The following is an 11,020-nucleotide window of genomic DNA, read 5'->3' on the forward strand; positions in this document are numbered from 1 at the left end:
TGACTTCTGAATAAATGGTCTTGTGTACAGTTCATAGATTCACCGGACAAATACAAGTGCCGTTTTCTATGTAGCATTTTTTGGCAGCTCACAGGTTTTTTTTTTTTTTTTGGCTACAGTTGTAAACTAAAAGTCTTTCGATTACAGTATGACCATGCTGTTCTTTGTGAAAAGGAGATGGTGAAGCTAGTCAACCAACATGTTTTTTGTCTGGAGGTGCTTCATATGACCAAGGAAGTCTTGCTGGTCAAGGCCTTGTTGGAACACCAGCAACAAAATCTGGCAACCAACTACCAAAACATACGGTATGATGGTGACCATCATGCAGGCATAGCTTAAAAAAACAAGCACCTCCTCCCAGCTACAGATTCAGGTTCTTTCAGGATATCCACATGTTCTGATCAAGACGTCACGTTTACCTTTCTTTTTTTAGAAGCGTATGGATGGTCTCCAGCCTATAAAGTGCCCCCTGTTTGGCTTGTGCATTCTCCAGATTTCAAAGAGATGCAAAACACACCATCTGTCAGCATCCAAAATCCCCATCAGTCTCACCTTATTTATTATTTACATGCAGTATGGGCCATACTTAGAGGATTGATGCTGCAATGCATTGTGGGGGCAGTTCCAGGAATCCACTATCCCGCTGGCCTCAGCAGAACTCGTCTCGTGAGCTGTCATAAAATTTACATCTCAGGATATCTGCTCTAATACCGGACAGATAGTGCATCTATATCATGGGACATCCTTCAGAGAAAGTGTGTTTACCAACTGGAATATCACTAGAGGAGTGAATTGAATTTGTATTTGCTATTTTGGTAGTTTGCTTTAAGGGCTTCGCTGTTCTTGACAGTTTCATGTTATTTGTGGGAATTCTCAGACTGTAATTTAATGTTATGTATTCCAGAATTGCTTTACGCATATATATATATATATATATATATAGTTTGTCTCTTCCATTAAAATGGATTCAAATATTGATGAAAGTCTACTGCTCAGGGTTGTGTATTGTACTGTATCTCTCTAAGTTCTCACTTTAATACTCCATCCAATACTCCTACAGGTTGTACATAACATCTCTGACTTCTGACCTCTAAAATGTTCTATTTGGCTGAAGGTTATAGAGTGCTATCGTTTCGGTTTGTGAACAACAGACGTCTCCAAGCAACTAAATTGCAGAGGATAAACGATGCTGTGCAATGCTAACATTTGTTCTGCAGTTGTACAGTTATCAGCAGAGAGGATCATGTGTTTCATACTGTGTTTTACACACCTACGGCTTAATTATCTTGTAATGTAGGAACTCACTGATGCATTTCAATGGCTAAAAAGTGAATTCTGCACAATTTCACAAATTCTGCACAATTTCACAAATTCTGCACAATTTCCCAAGTTGAAAGTCTGACTTCAAGTGGTGTTCAATTACACTTTTCCAAGTAGGAAGTTCAGACACTCAGAATGTAATGCAGCAGAATATCACCTGCAGTCAACTAGCATAGATAACATCATGGATTACCAGGCTCTGATTATTTAAAAAGTCTTTTTGCTATTTTAAAAAAGGACAAGCCCATAGGTGTATATATACGAAATATGTCAACAAAGAGTTTGTCAAACCATTACATGTCTTTACAAATCTTTGTTTGCACGGAGGACTACACTGTAGTATCTCAGTACATCAGAAAGATGTACTGCGTTTGCATTTTCTGTGAATATTGTAATTCGACAGTTCCCAATTAGTTTCCACCTAATGCAGTCCCAGATTAGGAGCTTTCACAGTTAAAGGAACTAGCCACCGAGAACTAAATTTCCCCTAAGGCCATTTTCCTGGTTGCATTCGTACCGCCAGTAGGAACTCTGAAGTAACGTAAGCCAGCCGACAGTGACGTCATTTAAGTGCCGCATTCAACAACTGGAGAATGGAGGACGGCGTGATTGGAGCTGTGTTTTGTTGTGTGTCGTTGGATTCGTGGTGGAATGTAGACGTATAAGTTATGCGACGGAGAGGGCTAAAAGACGAAATCTCCTACGACAACTTGCAGTGCTAAACAACACAACACCGCAGACAAAGGTGACAGGTAAATGCCGTTAACATTAGCTTTCTGTATGTTTATGTCTTGTACACTTTAAACTTTGCACGGTTTTTAAAAATGTTAGGAGCTGTTTCGAATGGGATGTGTTCGACCAATCAGCGTACACTTACTTTATTGGTAGTTTCTATTGTGTTGTGTTAGACCCTTCTCTGGAGGAGTTAATTTAGTTCATCCAAAAGGCGTTCCTAGAACTAAGTTCGTTCCCAGTCCCTGCGGTGCAAACAAGCCAAAGAGAAAGTTCAAGGAACTAGGAACAGGTTCCTCTGGTGCAAAAGCCCCTATTGTCTATCATCTGCCTGAGCAGGTGCAGCTGTCGGCTGTGCTTATAATGAAGGTCCTTTGTGAAGGCCTTTATCGTGTACACACAGGCAGCTTCTGCTATCTGTTGTGTTATGTAATAACAAAGTTGGGGGCGGGGGTTCCTCTTGCCATTTGACCTTCCTTTTAAGTGCCTAGCAGCTGCTAACCATCTGCAGTGTTATGCAAAGGACTTCTATAGTGATTCTCAAGCAAAATCTGTCTTTTTTTTTGTTCAAGACATTGATGAGACTATGTGACTGACAGTCACAGTTTGTCCCATTTAGGGAGTAAATATGCCTCAAAAATTGAACAGCAGAAAACGATACACATTTAAAATATGGCATATGGCACAAGTGTCTGGGGAAATAGATGGAAATGTGTTGTTTTTGTAAATATTTCACAATATTTCACAGACAGAAAACCAAGTAGAATACACAGTTCTGCATGTGGATATCTAAGAGCGTTTTCAGACCTGTAGATCACTTGCTCTGTTCCTAAACGGGGATCAAAATTTTTACAACGTTGCAATTTTTTTCTTGGTTTGGTTCGCTTACACAAGGCAGCATTTAGAAATGGACCAAAACACAAGTCATGTGTGAGTAAACCGTCCTCTCATTGGTTAAAGTGCACCAGCTTATATTCCGGCCTTTGGTATTCTTCTCATAGCGTTTATCCGTCAGGACTAAATCAGATGATTAAAGCCCATCTCTTAGAGACGCTCGCTAAACACCTTGTAAATTGGGTATTTTCATGTGTCTTGGACAGTTGTTCTGAAATATGTTTGTCTGATCAAATTTCAATTAGGCATTTCACTTTGTCTTTGCTCCAGGTTAACCCATGATTCATTTTGAGAGGCTTCTGCCTTTCACGCAATGTACGTAAGGGGGGGATTAGGACGATTCTAAGGTCCTTGGTCAGACAGGTGGCCCGTTCGGCGCTCGGACCCATCCCCCATATTGAGAGACAGCCTAGTTTGTTGGTCCATTGGGTTGGACCGCCTCATTCAGGCAATGGATCGATTGTTTTGGTGCAGATCCAAGAGCGATTGTTGTTTTCAAATATGCCGAAATGAACCGAACTTAGGGAGAAAACACATCAGGTTCTGAAACAAACCCTCCAAACGTGTCAGGTGTGAAAGTTCTTCCTCAGATGCATCTGTTACATTTTAAACATGATTTTGTTTATCGGTGGGCTGATAAAAAAACAGTGCAGATGTCTTCCAATCTGATTCGAGCCTGCCGTGGATTGGTGATGGTCCGTTTGAGACCGCCCTCCTCATTTTACTAGTGAAAGTCATTTGATGCACCGAAACAGTTTTTACTGCAAGGAAAATCTTCTGGTGCCCCATACATAATACAATGTGTTTACTGCAGTTGAACAATGCAATTAATCAAAGTGTGTAGCTAGAACTGTTTGCATTCTTACTTTCATGGCTTTAATGAGCAAAAAAAGAGCAGAATTAACCAACAGAAAATAGACTCATGTTTGCTGTTTTTGCTTCAGGTATTCTTTCAAATCCTTTCAAACCTGCTTTAGAATTTATAGTCAAAGAAAGCTGTTCCCTTGAAAAGTTAATTCCCATATTAATGCACGACTTGACATTGTCTCTGTGTGACATTTAAAAAGAGCACATTCAGATCTTGCAAAGTAGGCCATTAGCTTGGTGTCAGCGGCGGAATAATCAGCAATGCTTTAAAAGCTAAGCAATGTTAACCTCTACCTCTGTTCCTTCCCTCCAGGCACGAAAATGGCCCTGAAATTCTTGCGAAAGAAAACCACTAAGCTGAAGAGTTTCCTTCGCGAGTACAGCATCTCTCTTTACCTGTCACCCTGTCCTTTCATCATCAACATGTTTGGCATCGCCTTCGAGACTGACGAATACTACATCTTCGCTCAAGAGTATGCGCTGGCAGGCGATCTCTTTGACATCATTCCTCCGCAGGTGAGACAACGAGAACTTCTGTACCTCGCTTGAATCTCTTCCAATAGACATATTCATACTGTGTGCTAAAAAAGTCCTAAATGAAAGCATTAAAATGATTTGTTTATTATTATTCATACAGTATGCTAAATTTAGATTTTATTTAGATTACATTTAATGTCATTATAAACATGTATAACGAATTGAAAACTATGTTGTACCAATAAACTTTTACCATTATCATACCATGTTGTACCATTCTCATAAACACTTGAAGAAAAATGGAAAACTATGTTGTACCAATAAACTTTTACCATTATCATACCATGTTGTACCATTCTCATAAACATTTGAAGAAAAATTTAGTCATATAAAGCAATGTAAATCTCATTATTACGATGTTATTGGTTGTTTTGGGTGATTGCCAGGGTGTTGCTAGGTAGTTGCTACAGTTTTTAGACTGGTTGTTAGTGCATTGCTATGTGGTGACGAGGATGTTCTGGGTGGTTGCTTACTGGCATTAAGCCAAAACAGCTCATCCTCAAGTCTTTGTGATATTCTTGTCAGTAGATATGACTCTTGTGCCTCCTTTAATGCAAATTTTTGGGATTTTTCCCCTTCCGTAATGATCCTCTTCTATGTGTGATTCATGATTTGAGTCTCATTCAAGTCTGGGTGATTTACATGGTGAAGTTTAATAATTAGGGTTAGCGTTTTGTTTGATTACTATTTTACATCTCTGTATCTTCCCCGTTTTACTTTGTTCAGTGTTGACAACCTAGCGACTTTGGCGCTAGATTAAGCGACTTTTAAGACACATTTAACAACTTTTTTGTTTGTTTTTTTGTAAAGCGCCACGTGGCAAACCTCTATTTAGTTTCTCAGACTTGTACTATCCCATGAGCATGGTGATTTCCCACTGCAGAGAATGGCTAAGACGAGCAGCACTTTCAGTTGAGGCTGTGCGCTGTCAAAGAAAAAATAGGAAAGACAAACAATCATTTTAATATAAATATAAATCATGTAAATAGAGCAGCAGCATAGAAGTGACACACATAATCTTAATGGGCTTCGTTTCAGTCACTATTTCATATTCTCGTTCCATTGCCTGACAATATAAACAGAGAAATATGTAAATGAGAACAGATTTATAGGGGATTAGGCTGTATTAAAATAAAGTATGTGGAGCACAGAGAGTAGGAGTGAAACAAAGAAACGTAAAGGACTGACTCTAGACAGATACAATGTAACGGTGTCACTAATATGTAAATGAGCGTATCATGTACTCAAGTCAAGTCCCCTTTATTTATGCAGATTGTTTCAGCTTTACAGAGATAACAGGAAAATAATGCAACAAAGTTTGTTTCTAGAAGAAAATAGAAAGACTTAAGCACAGTCCAGCTTAAGTAAGTTCAGAGATAGTTCATTTTTGTTGTAAAAAAGCTATTAATTTAGTTCATTTATATATGAACTATACATGAACTTTACATTTACTTCATTTATATATGTAGACGCTCTCTAGCGAGATTTAGCAACTTTCTGAGCAGTCTTCAGCTTCTTCCCATTGAACGTGGTTGGCAAGCTAAATGAGGACTTTGTGTTCCCTGCAAACTTGTTGCTGCATTACAAAAAGTCTTCAGATTTGTCAGTCTGTGAGAATCATGATAATATCCATTATGTAACCACATGGCGTCTAATTCTGTACTCTCTCCTTGTGCGTAGGTGGGACTGCCGGAGAACGTTGCCAAGCGGTGTGTGCACCAGGTGGCGATTGCTCTGGATTTCCTGCACTGCAAGAAGCTGGTGCATCGTGACATAAAGCCGGAGAACGTCCTCATCTTTGACAAGGATTGCCGGAAGGTGAAACTCTCAGACTTTGGCATGACGAGGCGCGCCGGCTCTCCGGTGAAGCGGGTGAGCGGGACCATCCCGTACACGGCGCCAGAACTGTGCGACCCCGGTCGACAGGAGGGCCTGTGCGTGGACTACAGCACTGACGTGTGGGCCTTTGGCGTGCTTCTGTTCTGCATGCTCACCGGGAACTTCCCGTGGGAGAAAGCGCTGCCGTCCGACGCCTTCTACGAGGAGTTTGTGCGCTGGCAGCAGCGGCGGAGGCGGACCAGCGCGGTGCCTTCGCAGTGGCGTCGTTTCACTGACGACGCGCTCCGCATGTTTCGCTGTCTGCTGTCCATCGAGCAGGACCACCGATGCTCCGTCAAAGACGTCTTTAGCTACTTCAGCCTCTGCTGGATGCTCGACACGGAGAACGGGAACACGACGCATGCCTCGGCCGGGAACTGCAACGGCGGCGCGGTGATGAATAACCGTCAGGCTGAGCTTAGCTCTTCTTCCTCTGAAGAAGATGAGTTGGTGGACCGATTGAAGCAGCAGAGCTTGTCGCCTGTGTGTGGAGTAGCTAAAGGGATCGTGATGGAGCCGGTGATGGCGCACTTCTCCTCTACATCCACCAACAGCTCGGCTTCCTCCAATGGCGGCTACGAGCGCGCCTCCCGTGACAGCAACGGCAACAGCGGTCGAATCCTGGTCACGACGCCAATTGAAATATGCGTGTAGAGAGGTCACTTGAATTAACCTACCTTGCACATATACTTGGGATCACTAGATGACAATAAGGACTCAAGTCCTTGCGAAGCATCATTAGGAAAAGTGCGTACAAGTGCTCCAAGAGCATCCCAAGGAGAGTTGACAGCGTGAAACTGTTCCCGATGAAGAGTATCTCTGAGGGAACGTGTAAGACAATCGACTAAGCCTGCTGATTGTGCGTCAACCATGTTTTCCACGTATAATTAGACCAAAACGACATTGAAAAAACTCTTCTATGAAAATATAAGGAGCAATATGTAGACTTTTTTTGGTAAAAAAAAAAAAAATTATTGCAATCAGAAAGATTTGAAAAACTTTGGAAAAAACAGCTAAAACATTTCACGTGGAGACTCAACGTGGTTTCAGAAGCACAGTAGGAGCTGTGTTGGTATTGTTTCGTGCTTGTGTATCCCTGTGGTCGGTCAGTGGATATGACTTATTGATTACTTTATACGTGCGTTGTATTATTCATTTAGGTCTTGACCTTTTTGTTATTTATTTAATACTGTAGCGTTACAGTGTTTAATTATAATATTTTGGAGAAACAACACTGTCAAATCTCAGTTTGCTCACTATTAATCCCAAACTATGAAGAAAAAGTCACTTAATTGCAGAAGACTGTTAGGAAGGTTTGAATGGTAGATGCAAAAACTCTCTTCAGAGTAACGTATAGATGCAATCCATGTAATTCCTCTCTATCTAGGCATGCAGTCCTTGGCCCTGCGTCACCTAATATGAAATAGTTGTACAAATCTTGCATTGAGAAACAGGGCTGTCCCGCTAAATACAAGAGCGATTTAGACATGACGGCTCCCAGAAGCACAGTTTAAAAACCATTCAGCCTTTGTGTGTTGACATATCCGTGAGAACAATACAATACCACATTACATACATTTCCTCTTTTGCGTTCTCTCTGAGCATCACGGATGGAGGCCCTGATAGCACACGTATTTCACTTGAGACGTCTTTTTGATTTCCTCTAGATGTGACCCTTGCAATGTCTTGGACGAGTTCCTGTCGGACGTTCGATCGATTGACATTTTTTATATATGAATTAGCTCTTTTCAAGATGTTTATCAGATGTATGCGATGCTTAAAAAAAGAACGCTTATGCTTTCCAGATGATGTCCTCTTTCATAGATGTCTTTGTTGACATACGTGTGCTTTGCTTACCGAGTGAAGGATTTTCTCAGGTATACCATTCACTGTGTAATATTCAAAAAGTCAACATGAAATCAAAATTAACTTATTTAAACACACATTTCTGGTCTTACTGTGCACGACTGGTCTTACCGACTTTGCACATTATTCAAAACAAAGATTTCTGCCTCTAAAAAGGTTTTATTTTTTGATTACATTACAAAATCCCTCTTACTTTCAATCCCTCTTTCCCCTGCAAAACACCTGACTTCATTCTGGTACAGTATTTAAGAGACACTTTTCACAATCACAGTAATTCAGTTGACGCCCTATATATTTTTTTCTCTCATTAAACATCCCGTTTTACATTAAAATGTTAATTGTGGTTATTAGTAAAAATATTGTTAAAAAGTGTTTTAAACCCCACTTCATGTTGTCTTTAACATCCAGTTTGTTAATGTAAGTGCAGGAAGGGTGTGTTAAATGAAGGTGTCATATTTATGTTTCATAACTAATGGGTTAGTGATGTCTAAAAAAAATATAATCTGCTGCTTTGTGTCAGGGAATGAAGGTCCAATTGAATTTCTATATAAGATCCTCTTATTTGAGCCATTAGTTACATATTAAAAATGTTACTAGCTGCTAAACCTGGTATACTTCGCATTTAGACTCAAATGACAATAAAGTGGAATGTATTACCCTTGTTCCACACAAGTCTTGCGCAATTAACATTTTTTTTTTAATTATATTTGTTCGATTTTGTATTCTTGTTCGAAGAAAGGTAGCAAAAGGTGATGTGCTGGAACTGTTTTGCTCTTGTGTTGTTAAAATTAAAAGAATAAAAGTGTTGACGACAATGTTTGAAAGGGCCTTTTGCATGGATATAACAGAAAAGTTGGTATCTGTGCTACTTTTTAGAATTGTGACAAATATTGTGTAGTAATACGTTCAATTAGCACAAGTTTGCTATAACTTGGTCAAAGTTTCAGTGGAGTCGAAAATGACAGTGTGCGAATAATAAAATAAATGTTTTTGTATACTTCATGTGCAGAACAACAGCAGGCCGACAGTGAATGGGGCAGGACATCGATTTGCTCTCATAGACAATAAATCACCAAGAAACTCAATGCTACACTGAAAGACATTTTAACCCTTCGAAGTGTATGAAGAATACAAGACCATTGTGAAAATCTTTCGTTGAAGGGACAAAAAGCAAACCCAGAAATATTTGCATGATTCAACATTGCTCTGGAGAAACATTGTAGAAATAAACACTAAAATACTGAATGCTGTGGCTTTTGTGTTGTTTTTCTGAAGCATATAGAGGCTAGTTTTCATATATGGATCATTCTGTGTTCCTATACTTTTTTCATGTCCCACCATATTAATCGGACTGCAGATCTTCTTGTTTCTATTATCTGAGAATATTTCACTCCCTTTACCTGACCTTGAGTATTATAAATAAGCATACTAGTAGTCCCTCACATTGCAGTGATATTACAAAATAAATCAACCACCATTGGGCTACTGAAATATGTGACCCTGGACCACAAAACCAGTCATGGGTCAATATTTTTAAATTGAGATTTATACATCACCCAGAAGCTGAATAAATAAGCTTTCCATTGATGTGTGGTTTGTTAGGATAGGACAATATTTGGTTACAACTATTTGAAAATCTGGAATTTGAGGGTCCAAAAGAATCAAAACATTGAGAAAATCTCCTTTAAAGTTGTGCATTTATGTTCGTGTTTGTGCTGCATTCACTCACAAAAACAAATGTTTTAAATATTTACAGTAGGAAATTTACAAAATATCTACTTGGAACATGATCTTTACTCAATATCCTCATGATTTTTGGCATAAAAGAAAAATCGATAATTTTGACCCATGCAATTATCGGCTATTGCCACAAATATACCCGTGCGACATGTGACTGGTTTGACCAATGCGTTGTACACCCATCCGAAAATTTCAAAGACGTGACAAATGAAGTAGAATATCCAGGATTGGTGCAAACTAAACTGAAACATACCTGGCTATCCTAAACCGGCTTCATGACATAGGGCCCCTGTTCATAGTTTTGTGGATTCAGTTTTTTGTGGTCCGTTCACGTCAAAGTATGGTTGGGTCTCCTGTAATTGTTCTTCCAATCCTTGTCCCGGCTTTGTTGTGTTGTTTTCCTTTAATAAATACACCGCTTGGAAAAGATCCTCTCCTCGCCTTGCTACAACCTCACCCTGAAACATGGAGCAAAACTAGAAGTCCTAGTTGAGAAAACATCATGATAAATAGGCACACTTGCATTGGAAACGATTTAAAAGAGCAGATGACGGATGATAAATGGATGGATGGGGAAAGGAGGGATGTGGGGAAGTGACAGAGAGAGGAAGAGTAAAATCTATATTCTGATTTGATGAGCTGTGTTTGAAGCAAGGGTGAAGATATATTTTACAAAATAAGTTAGAAATTCAAAGCCATATGCCTATCTAAGTTGTGTTCCAAATTTGAAGCTCATATCACAAAGATTGAGAGATTTAAAGTGCCATTTCCATGGTAACCCAATGTCTGATTTAAAAAAAATATTTTCACAAGATGAATTTTGAGTGTTTAACCTAATTTATGATGATTACTAAAATATGTGATAGGGACTAACCGGCTTTAACGTATTCAGTCAAGCAATATTTGAACTCATGACCAATGCAACTGGATGTTGTAAACTCACCGGGACATTTGAAAGACATGACAAATGACGCAGGATAAATGGCAGTAACATGGAGCAAAATTGAAAGGATTAGAGTTGAGAAAACATCATGATAAATTGGTACTTCCACAGGAGAAAGGAGGGAAGTAGGGAAGTGACAGCAATTAAAACACCAGGTGTGAACGGTAATGTGTCTCCCTCGTCTACTTGTGATACAATCCACCAAAACGCATCTCAATACCAGTTGTAAACAGGGCCTGAAAA

At 39.6% G+C, this 11,020-nt stretch overlaps 1 protein-coding gene across 1 annotated transcript in view; it reads left to right on the plus strand.

Moving 5' to 3' along the window:
* Positions 1 to 9,339, plus strand: part of unm_sa1261 (un-named sa1261) — a 21,245-nt gene extending 11,906 nt beyond the window's left edge. Inside the window, exons 3-4 of the mRNA XM_082162737.1 lie at positions 4,127 to 4,329; positions 6,031 to 9,339. Of these exons, the coding sequence (XP_082018863.1) occupies positions 4,127 to 4,329; positions 6,031 to 6,882 (1,055 nt within the window). The 3' untranslated portion in view covers positions 6,883 to 9,339. The remainder of the gene's footprint in view (positions 1 to 4,126; positions 4,330 to 6,030) is intronic.
* The last annotated feature ends 1,681 nt before the right edge of the window (positions 9,340 to 11,020 follow it).

The sequence above is a fragment of the Leuciscus leuciscus genome, assembly GCF_965113295.1.
Source record: "Leuciscus leuciscus genome assembly, chromosome: 1".
Taxonomy (NCBI): Eukaryota; Metazoa; Chordata; class Actinopteri; order Cypriniformes; family Leuciscidae; genus Leuciscus; species Leuciscus leuciscus.